The sequence below is a fragment of the Saimiri boliviensis genome, chromosome 21 (assembly GCF_048565385.1).
Source record: "Saimiri boliviensis isolate mSaiBol1 chromosome 21, mSaiBol1.pri, whole genome shotgun sequence".
Lineage (NCBI taxonomy): Eukaryota > Metazoa > Chordata > Mammalia > Primates > Cebidae > Saimiri > Saimiri boliviensis.
In genome coordinates, this window is record NC_133469.1 from 27,688,277 (window position 1) to 27,709,204 (window position 20,928).

General features: G+C 47.6%; 1 protein-coding gene across 3 annotated transcripts in view; it reads left to right on the forward strand.

Annotated features, from left to right (window-relative positions):
* SGSM1 (small G protein signaling modulator 1) overlaps nt 1-20,928 on the forward strand; it is a 92,597-nt gene that overhangs the window by 68,185 nt on the left and 3,484 nt on the right. For 2 of the 3 annotated variants that reach the window (XM_039462332.2, XM_039462333.2), the window contains 8 exons: nt 1,204-1,386; nt 2,967-3,035; nt 4,459-5,046; nt 8,964-9,088; nt 12,652-12,734; nt 14,050-14,159; nt 17,925-18,021; nt 19,726-19,893. In XM_039462332.2, the coding sequence (XP_039318266.1) occupies nt 1,204-1,386; nt 2,967-3,035; nt 4,459-5,046; nt 8,964-9,088; nt 12,652-12,734; nt 14,050-14,159; nt 17,925-18,021; nt 19,726-19,893 (1,423 nt within the window). The remainder of the gene's footprint in view (nt 1-1,203; nt 1,387-2,966; nt 3,036-4,458; nt 5,047-8,963; nt 9,089-12,651; nt 12,735-14,049; nt 14,160-17,924; nt 18,022-19,725; nt 19,894-20,928) is intronic. The other variant, XM_074390992.1, reaches the window with a different exon arrangement.

The following is a 20,928-nucleotide window of genomic DNA, read 5'->3' on the forward strand; positions in this document are numbered from 1 at the left end:
TGTCTTGTCACTATATTTAATTTCAGCCACCTGACACGTGTTTGTTTTTATTTGCATTTTCCAAATGGCTAGTGAAGTTTAAGGTCTTTTCATGTGTTTATTTGCCATTATGTATCTTCTCTGGTGAAATACCTGCTAACGTCTTTTGTCCACTTTCTAATTGGATTGTTTTTTTTTTTTTTCCTGTACAGTTAGAGAGTCCTTTATATACTCTGACAACAGTCCTTAGTTAGGATGTGGGACTTGCACATATTTTCTTCTAGTCTGTAACTTCTCATCTTGTAACAAGCAGGATCTTCTGCAAAACAATTTTTTAAATTTTTAATGAAACTCAGTTTATCAATTTTTCCTCTTCTGAATCGTGCTTTTGGTGTCACGTCTAAGAAATTTTGCCTAGCCCTAGGTCTTGATCTTCTCCTACGATTTATCCTAAAAGTTGTCTATTTTGCATTTGATGTAAAATCTTTTGATTTTTTTTTTTTTTTTTTGAGACGGAGTTTCGCTCTTGTTACCCAGGCTGGAGTGCAATGGCGCGATCTCAGCTCACCGCAACCTCCGCCTCCTGGGTTCAGGCGATTCTCCTGCCTCAGCCTCCTGAGCAGCTGGGATTACAGGCACGCGCCACCATGCCCAGCTAATTTTTGTATTTTTAGTAGAGACAGGGTTTCACCATGTTGGCCAGGCAACTCTCAAACTCCTGACCTCAGGTGATCCACCCGCCTCGGCCTCCCAAAGTGCTGGGATTATAGGCGTGAGCCACCGCCCCCCTGGCCTTAAATGCATTTTTGACTTAAGATATTTTCAATTTAGGATGCATTTATTGGGACATAACCCCATCATAAGTCGAGAAGCATTGGTAATTATAAGTTCACAGGAAGCTGCAAAAGGTAACAGAGGCCCCAGGTGCCCATCACCCAGCTTTCCCCAGTGGTAACAGTTTATGTAACTAAAGTACCCTGTCAGAATCAGAGCATTAACACTGGCACAATACAGCTAGCTAGACTACAGGCCTTACTAGGATTTCAGCAGATCTTGCATCTGCTTGTGTATGTTTTTATGTGTGTGTAGTTCCATGACATTTCATCAAGATGAGATTCATTTCAGTATTTTCTTTAACCAGATATATCCAATATGTTATCCCTCTGTTGACACCTTGGGGCCCCTCTGTTGACACCTCAGGTGACATTGCATCTGCCCTGGCAGGTGGACGAGCAGATGCATGCCTGCTACGCACAGACCATGGCCGAGTGGCTGGGCTGCGAGGCGATCGTGCGGCAGAGGGAGCGGGAGTCCCACGCAGCCGCCCTGGCCAAATGCTCGTCCGGGGCCAGCCTGGACAGCCACCTGCACCGGATGATGCACAGGGACTCAACCATCAGCAACGAGGTGATGGGCAGCTGGCCTCGGGGGAGCCAGGGGCTGGGGTCTGCTTCACTGGGCTGTTCTAAGAGTGGTGAAGGCTGGGTACCTGGGGGCCTGGTGACAGTCTCACCCCTGGCTTTTTCTTTAAGAGGGGGGTGACTTTGGAATCAGACCTGAGTTCAGACTCTAGTCCCACCATTTTATGGTTCTGGGGTGTCCTACCAGTACCTTTTCTTCTTCTGGGCCCAGTCTTCTGCATCTGTAAAATGGGAATAACCAGGTGTAAAGGAGGTTTGTGTACAGTCCAGACAAGACAATGTGTATAAAGTGCCCAGCACACTGCCTGACTCTCACTGATCCAGCAAATGCTTGTTGAGTATCTACTGCGTGCAGGTACTCCTGGGAGTATCCTGGGATATCAGGAATGTTCCAGTGACCCAGACAGGCTTGTCTGACCTCCCAGAACCTTAAGCTTAACAGCCCAAAGTAGGAGCTCAGAAAAAAAGTTAATTCTTGGCCGAGGACAGTGGCTCACACCTGTAATCCCAGTACTTTGAGAGGCCGAGGCAGGTGGATCACCTGAGGTCAGGAGTTTGAGACCAGACTGGCCAACATGGTGAAATGCTGTCTCTACTAAAAATATAAAAATTATATTTTTTATATAGCCTGTAATCCCAGCTACTTGGGAGGCTGAGGCAAGAGAATCACTTGAACCCAGGAAGTGGAGGTTGCAGTGAGCTGAGATTGCGCCACTGCACTCCAGCCTGGGCAACAAGAGCAAAACTCCATCTCAAAAAAACAAACAAAAAAAAACACGTTAACTCTCTTCACCAGTGATTGTATCAGTCATCAGTTGCCACAATAACAGTGAGTAACAACCAACCACCAAAAATCAATGTGGGTCAGCTGGGAAGTTCTGTTCTTAGCTGGGCTGGGTGAGGCTTATTCTGGCACCAGCTGCCTGTAGCTGGTCAACTAAAGCACTTATTTATCTCGATTGCTCTCTCTTATTTGTCTGGGGTGACTCAGCTGTGCTCCACGTGCCTCACTGCCCAGCAGGTTAGCCCAGCCATGCCCTCATGGTGAAAGCACATGCCATAGAGAGAAAACAGAAATGCACAGGGGGATTGAAGCCTCTGCTGAGTCAAGTTTGCTAACATCCCATTGACAAAAGCAAGCCACATGGCCAAGTCTAGTGTCAGAGTAGACACGGACTATGAGGTTGTAGGGCAGAACCATGTATACAGGAATCAGGTTTAAAAAAAAAAAAAAATGGAGCCATGAGTAGAACCAGTTACTCTGTGAGTTGAACTGAAATATTAGCCAGAAGTCTCAACTACAGAGCAGTTAAAGGTGGGATGCAGTAGTTGCAGAGGTGAGAGGTGGGGACCCAGAGGTCAAAGTGGTCTCTGAGGAGGTTCCAGGAAGCAGGGAGTGGTCTCCCGCTTTCATTTTACAGCTAGGAAGCTGATGCTGTGAGAGAGGACTTGTGCAGGTTAGGAATAGAGATGAAACTAGACTTCCTGGCTCCCAGCCCAGCCGACCCTCTGCTCTGGGCAGGGTGCAACCTCACCCTCCCTCCCTCCTGCTCCTTTTTCTCTCAGTCCTCTCAGAGCTGCAGTTCGGGCCACCAGAACATCCGCCTACACAGTGACTCCAGCAGCAGCACACAGGTGACCTTGTGGAGTCCCCGCCCCCTGCCACCCATGTCTCTCCCTTTTGCCTGGGGTCATGGGGATTGGGTGTCCATCATCTGCAGGTCACCTTTTGCTTTATTTGTTTTAGCTTTTTATATTGGCATTAAACATCATTTTTTTTTAGTGATGAAAGAAATATGTGGATCTGTCACCCCTGTAAAACACTAAAACGTTGCAGGGAAAGTCAACAGCTGCTTTGATCGTCCTTAATCTCTGCCTGCCCTCCCTTGAAATAACACCACTATCGTCAGTTTGCAGTGTTTCTTTCAAAACCTTCTGTATGACTGTACAGACACAGGAATATGTAGATAATATATAGCAGTTTGGTAAATGTTTTAAAAATGTGTACATAAATGTCATCCTATCCGTTGTTCCAGCCTGGGCAACAGAGCGAGCCTCCATCTTAAATAAATAAATACACACACATATACATAAAGATAAAATTACGTGCACATGGTAAAAGTCTGTATGAAGAAAAGCAACTGTCTCCGCTTATTTTTGTTCCCTATTACCCCTCCCCAGAGTAAACTGCAGGCAGGACGTGGTGGCTCATGCCTGTAATCTCAGCACTTTGGGAGGCCTAGGTGGGCAGATCACTTGAGGTCGGGAGTTCGAGACCAGCCTGACTAACGTGGTGGACCCCCATCTCTACTGAAAATTCAAAAATTAGCTGGGCATGGTGGCAGATGCCTGTAATTCCAGCTACTTGGAAGGATGAGGCAGGAGAATCGCTTGAACCTGGGAGGTGGAGGTTGCAGTGAGCTGAGATTGTGCCACTGCACTCCAAGCTGGGTGACAGAGCGAGACTCCATCTCAAACAAAACAAAACAAAACAGAGTCAAATGCAGTACTTTATTTCTTTCTAGATTATTCTATGCATGTACAAGCACAGAGGTCACTTTTTATTGTTTCAGATGGTGTCTCACTCCCACTGCCCAGGCTGGTGTGCTGTGGCACAGTCCCAGCTCACTGAAGCCTTGAGTCCCTGGGCTCAGGTGATTCTTCTACCTCAGCCCCCCAAGCACCTGAGGTGTGCACCACCACACCAAAATACCACACTCATTTTTTTGGTATTTTTTGCAGACCGGATTTCACCACCTTGCCCAGGCTGGTGTCGAACTCCTGGGCTCAAGCAGTCCGCCTGCCTCAGCCTTCCAAAGTGCTGGGATTGCAGGCGTGAGCCACCATGCACAGCCTACATTGCTTTCTTATTTGTCACAAATGGGAGCCTATCTTCCACCTTGTTTCGCCTCACTCTTTTCCCTGGCTGTATGATATTCCACTGCATGCTTGATTCATATTTAAGCCGATCACCTGTTGTTGGATATTTAGGTTGCTGCTGTAAGTAGCGCTGCCGTGGACATGTGGGTTCATCTGTTTTTGCGCACCTTGTCCTCAGGTGTTTGAGTCTGTGGATGAGGTGGAGCAGGCGGAGGCTGAAGGCAGGTCGGAGGAGAAACAGCCCAAGATCCCCAATGGGAACCTAGTGAACGGCACCTGTTCCCCAGACTCGGGCCATCCTTCCTCGCATAACTTCTCTTCGGGCTTCTCAGAGCACTCAGAGCCCAGCCTGAGCACAGAAGACAGTGTCCTGGATGCCCAGCGGAACACCCCCCCGGTGCTGCGACCTGGGGATGGCAGTGTGGATGACAGGCAGAGCAGCGAGGCCACCACATCCCAGGATGAGGCCCCCCGGGAGGAGCTGGCCGTGCAGGACAGCCTGGAGAGCGACCTCCTGGCCAACGAGAGCATGGACGAGTTCATGTCCATCACGGGCAGCATGGACGTGGCCCTGCCTGAAAAGGACGATGTTGTGATGGAGAGCTGGAGGGACAGCGAGGCAGAGAAACGTGGCCAGGCGGATAGCGAGGACAACCTCTCGGAGGAGCCTGAGATGGAGAGTCTCTTCCCTGCTCTGGCTTCTCTGGCTGTGACTACTTCTGCTAACGAGGTGTCCCCCGTGTCTTCCAGCGGCGTCACCTACTCTGTAAGTCGCCAGAACCCTCCGTTCCATTTCCTTCTTTCTGGCTGCAGGAGGGAGGGGTGTACTACAAGCCGGGTATCCGGAATGACCCAGGAGTCAGACCTCTGGTTCCCTGCATTTCTTTTTCCATCATGGAGGATTCACTGTAGAAACCCATTTGGGAGAGAAGGTCATATAGTATCTTAAAAAGGCAGGCTTGGCCGGGCACGGTGGCTCAAGCCTGTAATCCCAGCACTTTGGGAGGCCGAGGCAGGTGGATCACGAGGTCAAGAGATCGAGACCATCCTGGTCAATGAGGTGAAACCTCGTCTCTACTAAAAGTAGAAAAAATTAGCTGGGCATGGTGGCGCGTGCCTGTGATCCCAGCTACTCAGGAGGCTGAGGCAGGAGAATTGCCTGAACCCAGGAGGCGGAGGTTGCGGTGAGCCGAGATCGCACCACTGCACTCCAGCCTGGGTAACAAGAGTGAAACTCCGCTTCAAAAAAAAAAAAAAAAAAAAAAAAAAAAAAAAAAAAAAAAAAGGCAGGCTTTGCTGTCAACTGTGCTGGGTTCGAATCCCACCTTCAGCAAGTCACTTTATGCTTCTGAGCCTCAGTTTTCCTATACGTCTCTTCCTTTCCTGAGTGGTTTTCAGAATAAGTGAGTTGAAGTCCGATGTGCCTGCTGCATGGTAACCACCCAGTCGACAGCAGCCTTGTGACTTAGGTCCACTCCCTTGTAAATATTCAAATTTGGTTTCTTACCAGAAAGACTAAGCCAAAGGACGTCATTTGAAAGGGAGGGTTGTATTCATTTATTTTTTAAAAGAACTTGTGATTTCTTTCAAAGATAGGCAAATCCATCCAGGGTCAAACACTTAGAAAAGGTTGAATATTAAACCCAGAAGATACCTGCCCATCTCACCCCATTTAACCCTCCCCAGAGGCAATCATATTTACTTATTCTGCCCAAATTATCCAGTGTTGACCCCATGTCTCTGACACACCGGCATTGCTGCTGCTTGATAATTTTTTCTTTCAGTTTTAGACATTTTCTAGTAACTCCCCACTATGAAAGAGGATGACCGCCGGGCGCGGTGGCTCACGCCTGTAATCCCAGCCCTTTGGCAGGCGGAGGCGCGCGGACCACGAGGTCAACAGATCGAGACCATCTTGGCCAACGTGGTGAAACCCCGTCTCTACTAAAAATACAAAAAAATTAGCCGGGCATGGTGGCACGCGCCTGTGGTCCCAGCTACTCGGGAGGCTGAGGTGGAAGAATCGCTTGAACCCAGGAGGCGGAGGTTGCAGTGAGCCGAGATTGAGCCACTGCACTCCAGCCTGGCGACAGAGCAAGACTCCGTCTCAAAAGAAAAAGGATAGTTTAGTTCCCATTTCCTCCCAACCCCCAGCTCTTACCACACGTGACCCCATCCCATCCCTGTCCTTCTAATATAGTTATGTAATGATTTAAATGTGTATAGTGTTACCATATTTTTATGCATATACTGTAAATGTCAGTGCTTGCATATTTATTTATTTATTTATTTATTTAGAAACAGTGTCTAGGTCTGCTGCCAGGCTGGAGTGCAGTGGTGGGATCTCGGCTCACTGCAACCTCTGCCTCCCAGATTCAAGCAATTCTCCAGCCTCAGCTTCCCAAGTAGCTGGGACTGCAGGTGCATGCCACCACACCCAGCTAATTTTTTGTATTTTTCGTAGAGACAGGGTCTCACCATGTTGGCCAAGATGGTCTCAATCTCTTAACCTCATGATTTGCCTGCCTCGGCCTCCCAAAGTGCTGGGATTATAGGCGTGAGCCACTGTGCCCAGCTGCTTGCATTATTTTAACAGTATAATACATAAGCCATGCAGTAAACTGCTCTAATTTTTATCTTTCCTGCAAAAAAACAGAATAGTTTTTCCAGATGTGTTTTTATTTTCCTGTTTGCTTTTTCTTAGTTTGCTGCATATTTAAAGTCAATTCACCCCCAGAAGTCTTTATCGTTTTCCTAAATCTCTTTTTTTTTTTTTTTTTTTTTGAGATGGAGTTTCGCTCTTGTTACCCAGGCTGGAGTGCAATGGCGCGATCTTGGCTCACCGCAACCTCCGCCTCCTGGGTTCAGGCAATTCTCCTGCCTCAGCCTCCTGAGTAGCTGGGATTACAGGCACGAGCCACCATGTCCAGCTAATTTTTTGTATTTTTAGTAGAGACGGGGTTTCACCATGTTGACCAGGATGGTCTCGATCTCTTGATCTCATGATCCACCTGCCTCGGCCTCCCAAAGTGCTGGGATTACAGGCGTGAGCCACCACGCCCGGCCCCTAAATCTCTTTTCAAACATTCAAACTTACCAGGTTTTCTGTTTGTTCTGTGTGTTTAAGGAGTTCTCTCCAAAACACTACTGAGGCCCTGCACTCCACTGCACTGATGTGTCGTTATCATTCACTGTCTTGCTTCATCCTTGTCTTGAGCTTCCTTTTGTATCGTCACGTTTTCCTTTCTCTTAGCCTCCTCTTTGGTTTAGTTGAACCACATACCTCAGTGGCATCTACTTTTTTGCTTTTCATTTTTCTTCTACTGCAGGCCTCTAGTCTGGGATCATTGCATTTTTGTATGAAGTTCCTTTAGAATTTCTTTTAGCAGAGTTTCTCATTTGTATTTATCGTGAGTTGTATGCATTTTGCCCTCATTCTTGAAAGAGTCCCACTGAATACGCAACTCGAGATTGCAGGGATAGTTTCTCAGGACTTTGAAGATACTGTTCCCCTGTCTCCCAAGTTCCATTGTTGCTGTTGAGAAATCAGATGTCCAATTGTCATTCCTTTAAAGATAATCTTTTGTTCTTGGCTACTTTTTTTTTTTTTTTTTTGAGACAAAGCATTACTCTGTCACTCAGGCTGGGGTGCAGTGGCACAATCTCAGCTCACTGGCAACTTCCACCTCCCAGATTCAGGCAGTTCTCCTGCCTCAGCCTCCCGAGTAGCTGGGATTACAGGTGTGTGCCACCACACCCAGCTAATTTTTGTATTTTTAGTACAGGTAGTATTTTGCCATGTTGGTCAGGCTGGTCTCAAACTCCAGACCTCAGGTGATCTGCCTGCCTCAGCTTCCCAAAGTGCTGGGATTACAGGCATTAACCACTGTTCCTGGCCCCTTTGGCTACTTTTAAGATTTTTTTTTTTTTTTTTTTTTTTTTTTGGTCTTGTGTGTGATTATGTGTCTAGGTATGGGTTTCTTTTCCTCAGATGTTTCTTCTTATCTTGTCATATCATTGAGCCATTTCAAAATTAAGGTTATTGTTCAAGGCAGCCAGGCCAGTTGATTAGCAGAATTTGACCTCTGTTCAGTCCTTCCATCCCCTTCTCCAGTTTTCAGCAGGGAGAGGTTCGTTTCCAGCTATAGCGGTAACTCTCTGAGGGAGAATTTTCATCCTGCAAATTAAAAGACCCTCTGGCCAGGCGCGGTGGCTCACACCTGTCATCCCAACACTTTGGGAGGCCGAGGCGGGCGGGTCATGAGGTCAGGAGATCGAGACCATCCTGGCTGACATGGTGAAACCCGGTCTCTACTAAAAATACAAAAATTAGCTGGGCGTGGTGGCGCACACCTGTAGTCCTAGCTACTTGGGAGGCTGAGGCAGGAGAACTGCCTGAACCCAGGAGGTGGTTGTAGAGATGGTGCAACTGCACTTCAGCCTGGTGACACTGTGAGACTCTGTCTCAAAAAAAAAAAAAAGAAACAAAAACAAACAAACAAAAACCACCCTCTCAGAAAACAAACAAACAAAATCAGACACCTAACTGGTCCAGGTGGGAGATGCCTTTTTAGTGACAACAGGAGAAGATGAGGAGGAGGGAATAGGGTTCCTGCCCCCGCGTGGGGAGTCAGATGTAATTTTTCATTTCTCCCCCTCATCCCCCGCCTCGGTGGCCTGTAGCCAGAGCTGCTGGACCTGTACACGGTGAACCTGCACCGCATCGAGAAGGATGTGCAGAGGTGTGACCGCAACTACTGGTACTTCACGCCGGCCAACTTGGAGAAGCTGCGTAACATCATGTGCAGGTGGCTGGTGGCAGCGAGGGGATCAGGGGGATGGGATGCAGGGGTGAGATGGGGACACAGGGGGCCCACCTAGAAGTTATTTCAGCTTCTGAAGTTGACGTCATACTCACCTAGGATCTTACTTTAGCCCACAATGAAAATGCAGTAACGATAATAATATAGAACATTTATTAAGCACTTATTGTATACCAGCCACTGTCCTGAGTCCTATACTATCATCACTCACTTATTCCTCAACCCTTTGAGATGAATATTAACCCCTTTTATACGGGACGATGCGGAGGCTCCAGGAAGAGCCTCATTGCTGAGTGGGCGTTGGGCGATGGCTGAGCGGGAACTCAGCTGCGACTCCCTGGCTCTCGAATCTGTTCTTTTTCCTTTTTTTTTTCCCTTTAAGCCAAGATCTAAGATGGCTTATTACTGTTCACTAAAAAGATATTATTCCTGTAATCCCAGCATTCTGGGAGGCTGATGTGGGAGGATCACTTGAGTTCCTCACAGACTTCAAAAAAGTAGAGACCAGCCTGGGCAACATAGTGAGACCCTATCACTACAAAATAGTTTTTAAAAACCCAAAACTCAACATTTAGCTGGACATAGTGGCATGCACCTGTAGTCCTAGCTACTCAGGAGGTGGAGGCGGGAGGATAGCTTGAGCTCAGAGTTAGAGGGTTGCAATGAGCTGTGATTGTACCATTGTACAGTCGCGCCACTGTACTCCAGCCTGGGTGACAGAGCGAGACCCCATCTCTAAAAAAAATAATGAAAAATTATTGTTGATATTTCTAAACATGCGAAAGTAACACACACTTGTTAAAAATCTAAATCACGGCCGGGCGCGGTGGCTCAAGCCTGTAATCCCAGCACTTTGGGAGGCCGAGGCGGGTGGATCATGGGGTCAAGAGATCGAGACCATCCTGATCAACATGGTGAAACCCCGTCTCTACTAAAAATACAAAAAATTAGCTGGGCGTGGTGGCGCGTGCCTGTAATCCAAGCTACTCAGGAGGCTGAGGCAGGAGAATTGCCTGAACCCAGGAGGCGGAGGTTGCGGTGAGCCGAGATCGCGCCATTGCACTCCAGCCTGGGTAACAAGAGCGAAACTCCGTCTCAAAAAAAAAAAAAAAATCTAAATCACGGCCAGCGCAGTGGCTCACACCTATAATCCCAGCACTTTGGGAGGCCGAGGCGGGTGGATCACCTGAGGTCAGGAGTTTGAGACCAGCCTGACCAACATGGTGAAACCCCATCTCTAGTAAAAATACAAAAATTAGCTGGACGTGGTGGTGCACACATGTAATCCCAGCTACTCAGGAGGCTGAGTCAGGAGAATCGCTTGAACCCGGGAGGTGGAGGTTGCAGTGAGCTATAATCATGGCATTGCACTCCAGCCTGGGAGACAGAATGAGACTCTGTCTTAAAAAGAAAAAAAAATCTAAATCAGTCACAACTCTAATTCCTGCACTTTGGGAGACCAAGACAGGAGGATCGCTTGAGGTCAGGAGTTTGAGACAAGCCTGGGCAACATAACAAGACCCCATCTCTACAAAAGTTTTAATAAATTAGCCAGGCATGATGGTGTGTGCCTATAGTCCCAGCTACCCTGGGAGGCTGAGGAGGCAGGATGGCTTGAGCCTGGGAGGTTGAGGCTGCAATGAACTGTGATCACACCACTGCACTCCAGCCTGGGCAATCAAAGAAATTAGAAGTTCATAAGACAGAGAAACTCTCCTTTCATCTCTGCCCATCAGTGCCACTTACCCAGAATTATGACTCCTAACTATTGAGTAATATCTAATGGATTATATATTGTATAACATAATATGAATGTACTTTTTTTTGAGACAGGGTCTTGTTCAGGCGCCAGGCTGGAGTCCAGTGGTGCGATCTCAGCTCACTGCAACCTCCGTCTTCCGTGTTCAAGCAATTCTCCTGCCTCAGCCTCCCAAGTAGCTGGGACCACAGGCGCACGCCACCATGCCCATCTAATTTTTGTATTTTTTAGTAGAAAGGGGGTTTCACCATGTTGGCCAGGCTGGTTTCGATCTCTTGACCTCATGATCGCCCACCTCGGCCTCCCAAAGTGCTGGGATTACAGGCATGAGCCACTGTGCCTGGCCTACTTTTTTTTTTTTTTTAATGGAGACGGAGTCTTGCTCTGTCACCCAGGCTGGAGTACAGTGGTGCTATCTTGGCTAATTACAACCTCTGCCTCCTGGGTTCAAGCAGTTCTCCTACCTCAGCCTCCCGAGTAGCTGGGATTACAGCCACACGCTGCCGCACCTAGCTAATTTTTCATATTTTAGTAGAAATGGGGTTTCACCATGTTGCCCAGGCTGGTCTCAAACTTCTGAGCTCAGGCAGTCGGCCCGCCTCAGCATCCCAAAGTGCTAGGATTACTAGCATGAGCTGTCGTACCTGGCCTGAATGTACATAACTTTTCAATGTTTTAAACTGATATAGACTGATGAGTGTTACATCATTTTAATGTAACACTTAAAAAGGGCTGGGAAGAAGTAAAAATGAACTGACTTCTCCCTGGTTAAGGCATAAGGAGAAATCCTGGAAGACTTCACAGAGGTGGTGACCTTTTGAGATGGATTTTGACAAAATTAAGAAAACTAACGAAACCATAGGCCAGGCACAGTGGCTCATGCCTGTAATTATAGCACTTTGGGATACTGAGGTCAGGAGTTCGAGACCAGCCTGGCCAACATGGTGAAACCCTGTCTCTACTAAAAATACAAAAATTAGCCAGATGTGGTGGCACACACTTGTAATCCCAGCTACTTGGGAGGTTGAGGCAGGAGATTTGCTTGAACCCGGGAGGTGGAGGTTCCAGTGGGCCAAGATTGTGCCATTGCACTCAGCCTGGGCAAAAAGAGTGAAACTATGTCTCAACAAAACAAAACAAAAGAAAAGGAAAACTAAATAAACCGTGTAGCATAGAGGCTAAGGCCTCCTAGGTTCAAATACTGCCTCCGTCACTTATTAGGTGTATGATTTGGGGCATGTCATTTATCTGTCTATGCTTCAGTCCCTCGTCTGTGAAATGGGATAATAATGGTCCATATTTCACATGACCAGTTTGAAAATAGCGTGTGGAGTATACAGTAAGGGCTCAGTAAATATAAGCTGTTATTAGCAAGGGGAAGATGGGAATTCCTGACAAAGGGATCCCAAAGGGACCTGTAGGGGACAGTTACAGAGACGTATATTTGGGGTTTATTTGTTCAAAGTGAATATGTCAATGTAGCTGGCGAGGAAGACAGAAGTGACGTTTGAGGATGTGAAGATGGGTTGGGAGGAGGTTATTACTCCTTGTACCCCTAGTGAAGGAGTTTGGAGAACATCCCAGCAGACAGCAGGGGGCTTGTGCGAGTTTTGAGCCTAAAGAGGCCTCCTTGAGTAACGCTGCTGACTGCACATAGGCTATTTGAAGAGAGAGATTGGAGACAGGGATGCAGGCCAGAGGCTGAGGAACTGGGGACCGATGGGGAAGGGGGACTGGGTTGGAGAGGCAGGTCGTGGCTGCCATCATTGGCCCCTTGTGTCTCTTCTAGTTACATCTGGCAGCACATCGAGATCGGCTATGTCCAGGGCATGTGTGATCTTCTGGCCCCACTGCTGGTCATCCTGGATGACGGTGAGTGTGTCCTTCCTGCCTCAGGGCTGGGGGTGCGTTTCCTTTCCACTGCGCGGCAGAGGGGTTAACCTCACTTTGTGACTCTGTGGAATGTGGCTCCAGCCAGGTGTTCTGAAGGCCTGTCTGGTGAACCCATCAAGATCCCAGTGAAATCAAAAGTCCTTTAGTTCCTTGGTGCCCCGTACTTAACAGACAGGCCTTCGCTAGCCACTGACTATATGAACCCGAATGAGAGCAAACCAAAAAACACAACAACCCCAGACGGCTTCACCGGTGAGTTCTAGGAAGCGTTTAAAGAAGAATCAATGCCAGTTCTTCACAAACTCCTCAAAAAAGTAGAAAAGGAAGGAACGCTTCTTAACTTATTCAATAAAGCCAGACCTTATATGAGGACTGGGTGTCTCATTGGCACCCAGCCACCAACACCAGACCAATATCCTTCATGAATACAAATGCGGAAATTCTCAACAAAATACCAGTACACTTAATCCACCGAGATTTAAAACATATTATATGCCATGACCAAGTAGGTTTATCTCCAGAATGCAAGGGTGATTTGACATGCAAAAATCAGTCAGTTTCATTCACCACATTACCAAAATAAAGGAGAAAACCCACACAATCATCTCCATTGGCACAGAAAAACAAAACAAAATGCAACACACTTTCATAATAAAATTCAACAGAGCAGGTGTAGAAGGGAAGTGAACGTGAAAGAGGGCATCTCAGAAAACGTCACAAATACCATCAGGCTCAATGGTGAAAAACGGACACTTCCTAAGAGCAGAAGCAAGACAAGCGTGTCCACTTCTGCCACCTTAGGTTCAAGCCAGGGCAATTAAGAGAGAAAAAGAAGTAAAAGTCATTCAGATTGGAAAGAAAGTAACACTATCTCTGTTCACAGATAATATGATTTTGCATATAGATCTTAAGTAATAAAAAAAAAAATTAGAACTGATAAACAAGTTTGTCAAAGTGGCATCTGCTTCTGGTGAGGTCCTCAGAAAACTTCCAATCATGGTGGATGGTGAAGGGGAGCCAGCGTGTCACACGGCAAGAGAGGGAGGGAAGGAGTGCCAGGCTCTTTTAAACAACCAGATCGCACGTGAACGCCACAGAGTGAGAATTCACTCGTGACTGCGAGGACAGCCCCGAGCCGTTCATGAGGAATCCACCCCCATGACCCAAACACTTCCCACGAGCTCCACCGCCAACACGGAGGCCATATTTCACCATCAGAGTCGGAGGGGACAGACATCCAGACCATGTCACTCGGGCAGCAGGGGCAGCTGACTTTTCTGTGCTGCTTCCTCAGAGGCCCTTGCCTTCAGCTGCTTCACGGAACTCATGAAGAGGATGAGCCAGAACTTCCCCCACGGAGGCGCCATGGACACGCACTTTGCAAACATGAGGTCGTTGATCCAGGTATGACTCGGAGTCTGGTTCTGCTTCGGACGTTTTGGGGAAACAGTAAGTCAAGCTTAGTGGCTTCAGACTGAGCTATTGAGAGCCAACAGAGTCTCACTCTGTCACCGGGCTAGAGTGCAGTGGCACAATCTCAGCTCACTGCAACCTCTGCCTCCCGGGTTCAAGCAATTCTCCTGCCTCAGCCTCCCGAGTAGCTGGGACTACAGGCACATACCACCACGCCCAGCTAATTTTTGTATTTTTAGTAGAGATGGGGTTTCACCATGTTGGCCAGGCTGGTCTCGATCTCCTGACCTTGTGATCCACCCACCTCAGCCTCCCAAAGTGCTGAAATTACTGGCGTGAGCCACTGCACCTGGCCTCTTCTATATATATATATATATATATAGAAGATATATAGAATATATATATATATATAATAGAATATATATATATGTATATATTTGGTTCATTTGGATTGTGAAATGCCTATTCATATGCTTTGCCAACTTTATATGTACATTTTCCCCATCATTAGCATCATTTTGTAGATATTTTTCTTTTCGTACATTCTTTTTCAAACATACTTTTTTCCCTCACTGAATAGCATATCCGATAGCTGGAGGTATTCTTCCACCATCTGTTTTCTTAACAACAGTTTTGTTAAAATATAATTTAGATACGTAAAATTCCCCATTTTGAAGTGTATGATTCAGTGGCTTTTAGGATATCACAGAGTTATGCAACCATCACCAATTTGAGAACATTTTCATTACCCCGGAAGGAAACTCTTCACCCACCATCAGCCACTCCCCATCCCCTTTGTCTCCCCAGCCCCTGAAAAACCAATCAGCTACTTTCTGTTTCTGTGGATTTGCCTTTTCTAAACATTTCATATAAATTGAATCACATACTAAGTGGCCTTTTGTGACTGGCCTCTTTGACCTAGCATTTTGATATCAAGGTTCACCATGTATGTTTGATGCACTGTAGCACATATCAAAACTTAGCTTGAGGCTGGGCATGGTGGCTGACGCCTGTAATCCCAGCACTTTGGGAGGTCAAGGCAGGTAGATCACCTGAGGTCAGGAGTTCAAGACCAGCCTGGCCAACATGGTGAAACCCTGTCTCTACTATTACAAAAATTAGCCGGGCGTAGTGGCAGGTACCTGTAATCCCAGCTACTTAGGAGGCTGAGGCATGAGAATCACTTGAATCCGAGAGGCTGAGGTTGCAGTGAGCTGAGATTGTGCCACTGCACTCCAGCCAGGGCAATAGAGCAAGACTCAGTCTCAAAAACAAACAAACTTAGTTTATTTTTATTGCCAGATAATATTAAATTAGATGGTATGGGTGTGTCACTTTTTATGTATCCATTCATGTCTTGATGGCATTTGAGTTGTTGGCTATTATGAGTAATGCTGTTACACTCATTCATTCATGTACAGATTTTTATGTGGATATGTTTTTGTTTTGTTTTTCTAGACAAGGTCTCACTCTGTCACCCAGGCTGAAGACAGTGGTGTAATCATAGTTCATTGCAGCCTTGAGCTCCTGGGTTCAAGTGATACTCCCTCTTTAGCCTCCTGAGTAGCTTGGACTACATGCCCATGCCACCATGCCAGGCTAATTAAAAAGATTTTTTTTTTATAGAGATGGGATCTTACTATATTGCCCAGGCTGGTCTCAAACTCCTGGCCTCAAGTGATCCTCTTGCCTTGGCCTCCCAAAATGCTGAGCCACCACATTCTTCTTGGGGATACTCCTAAGAGTGGAATTGCTACATCACGTGGAAATTCTGTGTTTAAGTTTCTGAGTCATTACCGAACTGTTTTCCACAGCAGGCACACCATTTTACATTCTCAGAAGCAGTGTGTGCGGGTTCCAATTTCTCTGCATCCTTGCTAACACTTGTTATTATCTGTCATTTTGAATTTTAACTATCCTAGTAAGTGTGAATTGGTATCTTGTTTTTTGTTTGTTGTTGTTGTTGTTGTTTTTGAGACAAGAGTCTCACTCTGTTGCCCAGGCTGGAGTACAATGGCGTGGTCTCGGCTCACTGCAACCTTCGCCTCTCAGGTTCAAGCAATTCTCCTGTCTCAGCCTCCTGAGTAGCTGGGATTACAGGTGCCCACCACCACTCGCGGCTAATTTTTGTGTTTTTAATAGAGACGAGGTTTCACCATGTTGGCCAGGCTGGTCTTGAACTCCTGACCTCGTGATCCGCTCACCTGTGTTTCCAAATTGCTGGGATTACAGGTGTGAGCCACCGCGCCCATCCTTGTGGTTTTGATGTGCATTTTCCTAAGGACTAAGGGTGCTGAGCATCTTTCACGCGCTTCTTGACCATTTGTGAATCTTCTTTGAAGAAATGCAGGGTCCAGCCCTACAGGGTCGTGGGGTGTCCCCGATGGCTGTGCTGAGGCCTGGGTCCGGGAAGTAAAGAGACAAGACACTGGAAATGACTGGATAAGCACAGCCGGGCTGGGAGGCCAACGCCACTTGTAAGCAGAGACAGGCGAGGCCCCGAGCATCCAAGCGCATCTGTATTTATTAGGTATAGGTCAGGGGGAAGGATAGTGAGTGAGGTCATCTTAAGATAGTGATAGAGTGAAGACATTAACGTGAGGGATAAGCAAAGGGCCCACCTCCATTAGGTCAGTGAGCCAAGGAGGTGGGCAGTACAAGGGGCCCACCCCCACTAGGTCACCAAGGCAAGCGGGTAGGCAGTGTGCGGTAAGGAGCGTGCAGTGTGCAACAACTCTTACCTAGGGGCAGGCAACTTCTAAGGATCCCTATGGGAGGAGTCTTCTAAGGATCCCGATGGGAGGAGTCTTCGAGACAGCATAGTTGGAAGAGAGCTGACAGGCTATACAGCCACCTCGGCGCGATTATACTGGAGGGGTTTTAAGCCCTCAGATATTTGCGAGATTGCCAGCCTGAGGCCAGCCTTCCACCAGAACTGGACACAAGCTACTACAGCTCCCTTGCAGGAGGAGTGACTCTTGCTCCAAGCCTGCCATACAGCGGGTATCTTTACGATACTGAACGCTGCCGCCTGGGCTGGCCTGCCGTGTAGTGCGTGCCCTTTCAGGCGGGGGCACTGCCACCGGGGCCGTTGATTCTTGTCCCGGTATGGCTTTTTCCCTAGTGCATGCTCTGTGCCATGTCTGCTCTAGATACTCCTCCGACTACAAACTGAAATATGGTTAGATGTATAAAAGGAACTAAATGAGCAGTAAGCTCTTCAGGCACGAATTGTGCCGGGGGTCTGCTTAGCTCTCCTTCCTCGGTGCCCAGGACGGAGTTACCCACGGAGAAATGACTATTCAGACCCTTTCCCATTTTTGAAACTGCACCTGGCTCCTTCTTTTTTTTCAAGTGAAGTCTCACTCTGTTGCCCAGGCTGAAGTGTAGTGGTGTGATCCTGGCCCCCTGGGGTCTCCACCTCCCGGGTTCAAGCAGTTCTCCTGCCTCAGCCTCCCGAGAATCTGGGATTACAGGTGCATGCCACCACACCCGGCCAATTTTTTATATTTTTGGTAGAGATGGGGTTTCATCATGTTGGCCAGGCTGGTCTCAAACTCCTGACCTTGTGATCCACTGGCCTCGGCCTCCCAAAGTTCTGGGACTACAGGCATGAGCCACTGCGCCTGGCCTACCGCAGCTGGCTGCTAAGGGCTATGTGGAGTCTGGTGTGCCAATGTACCACCATTTATTCGGCTGTCTCCTCTGCTCCAACCTTTTCCCCGGAGGCTGATGCTGCCTTTCCTTCCTTGACAGATCCTGGACTCAGAGTTGTTCGAGCTGATGCATCAGAACGGGGACTACACTCACTTCTACTTCTGCTACCGCTGGTTCCTGCTGGATTTCAAGCGAGGTACAGACTTTAAACTGGGGACCTGTCTCCAGACTCTTGGTAGCAGAACTTTCAGGGGGAAAGATCCCACGGAGATGAGGTTGAGGGGTTTGCAGCACAGGCAGCAGAGGAGAGTTTGCAGAGTTTAGACTGTTGCTTCGCCTGCCTTACACTGGCACTCTGCAGTGGGTGCCGTTAAGATCTTCATCTTACCAGTGAGGAGACCGAGGCTGAGAAGGGTTTACTTCTGAGCTAGGGCGAGTACAGCCAGGATCTGAACCCACCTCTTCCATTCGTATCAGAGCCCAAGAACTCTAAAGCCCATGAGGCAGGGTTTATTTCATGCATGTTTCCAACATGACTTAAAAGTGATGTATAGCACAGTACCTTGTTGCTATTGTTCAGATTTGGGGTGATGTTAGTAATTATAATAATACCTGACATGGGCCAGGAGCAGTGGCTCATGCCAGTAATCCCAGCACTTTGGGAGGCCAAGGCCAGAGGATCACAAGGTCAAAAGATCAAGACCATCCTGGTTAACACAGTGAAACCCTGTCTCTACTAAAAATACAAAAAATTAGCCAGGTGTGGTGGCACACACCTGTAGTCCCAGCTACTCAGGAGGCTCAGGCAGGAGAATCGCTTGAACTTGGGAGGAAGAGGTTGCAGTGAGCTGAGACGGCACCACTGCACTTCAGCCCGGGCAGCAGAGAGAGACTCCACCTCAAAAAAAAAAAAAAAAAAGAAAAAAAAAAAAAGGGTCAGGCGCTGTGGCTTACACCTGTAAGCCCAGCACTTTGGGAGGCCAAGGCAGGCGAATCACAAGGTCAGGAGTTTGAGACCGGCCTGGGTAACATGGTGAAACCCCGTCTCTACTAAAAATACAAAAAACTTAGCTGGGTGTAGTGACAGGCGCCAGTAGTCCCAGCTACTCAGGAGGCTGAAGCAGGAGAATGGTTTGAACCCAAGAGGCAGAGGCTGTAGAGAGCCAAGACTGAGCCACTGCACTCCAGCTTAGGCTGTGACAGAATGAGACTCTGTCTCAAAAAAAAAAAAAAACAAACAAACAAAAAAAAACTCTGATATGTATGGTGTTTTAGTGCCATGCACTGTGCTGAGTCATTTGTATGCATTAGCTCTTTAGTCTTTTTCTGCTGTCAGCTTCACCCCACTTATAGGTGAGGAAAGAGAGAGGCTCATGGAGAAGTAAGTACCCCAGCGTCCCCTTACCAGGAAGTGATGGCGGAAGGATTCACATCAAGTGAATCGAACATAGGAAGCCTTGCTTTTAACCATCACTCAGAAACTACAGCAGCCTCTGCCAGTGTGTAGGGGAAGGGAGAGAGGCCTCCAGGGGTGCTAATGGAGATTGGGGTGCAGGGATAGCAGGTGTTGCTGGTCGAAGGGGCAGAGCAAGGACAGATCTGTGTAATTCAAACCCACACATGCCTGGTTCCTCCACTCATGGAACGTCAGAGCCAGAAGGAACTTAGCACTCACCTGGTTCACACAGCCCATTCTACAGATGGGGAAAACTGAGGTTTCTGGTGGTCAAATGACAGAGTCCAGATCTCCTGCCTTTTGACCTGAGTTCTGTCCACTGCACCAGGTCAGAGGTGTAAGGCAAAACTTGCCTGGGGTTTTCCCAGAGGGACTTCCCAAGGGAGGGCCACGCTGTGAGCCCGGTCGCCAGTTCTCTCCCCACGCGTGTCGGTGTCTTGGCAGAACTGGTCTATGATGACGTCTTCCTGGTCTGGGAGACCATCTGGGCAGCCAAACATGTCTCCTCTGCGCACTACGTCCTGTTCATCGCGCTGGCTCTGGTGGAAGTCTACCGCGACATCATTTTGGAGAACAACATGGATTTCACAGACATCATCAAATTCTTTAACGGTACCCACACGACTGGGGCCTCATGAGAGGGGTGCAGGCTTCTGCAGGCCCCTTCTGGGGGTCTCAGGAGGCATGAGAATGGGCTGAGATGGATGTACGTTGAAGGGAATGAAGAGGGCTCTGCCCACTTCTTATGGCTATTCCCAGAAAGACAAGTTGACATCGTGTCATGCTGAGGGTGCCTTTTTCTCAGGGGTCCGGCAGAGGGAGCACGGGTGTTGAAATCAGCTCAGGGGCAAAGCCTGGTTCTACCGCTGACCAGCTGTGTCCATGGACAAGTCACGTTCCCCCCTCATATGTGAAATGGGGCAGCAATGTCTGCTTCGGAGTGTTGACATGCAGAGGAAGAGCAGGCCCAGGACAGCAATTGAATTAACACAAAAAAGACACAGCCTTTGAAATGAGACAGATGTGAATTCTGATCCAGGCTCTTGGGAGCTGTGTGACCTTGTCCAAGTGACTTCACGTCTCTAGGCCTCGGATTCTTCAGGGATAAGATGGTACTAACACTCCGTCACTCACAGGGAGGCCCAGAGGATTACATGAGACAGCATGGGTAAACCCCAGCATGCTCACACGAGGGAACTAATAATTGAAAGCTATGGTCCCTGTTATCACAATTTAATTTTTTTTAATGAAAGAAAGTTCTGGAGAAAAAAAAAACAATTGTGACCTCACTTTTAAAACATTAGTAGGGTTCTCACTTTAAACTTTTTTTTTTTTTTTTTTGAGATGGAGTTTCGCTCTTGTTACCCAGGCTGAAGTGCAATGCTTTGTGTAAAAAAAGAAAAAATTATAACAGCACCTCAGGCCAAAAGTTTCATTTAGTAAGTAGTTAGGTCCAAACCACTTAACAAATATTTATATCCTAACAACTTAGAAGCCATTGAAAAAATAATACATACATATCTTTAAAAAATAACATTTTCACTTCATTCCTAAATAAGCACAATTGCTAATGGGGTGTGTGCACCTGCTGGGCTTTGCACACCTTCTCAGGCCTCGGAAAGGGACTGCACACCACCCCTTTCGTTT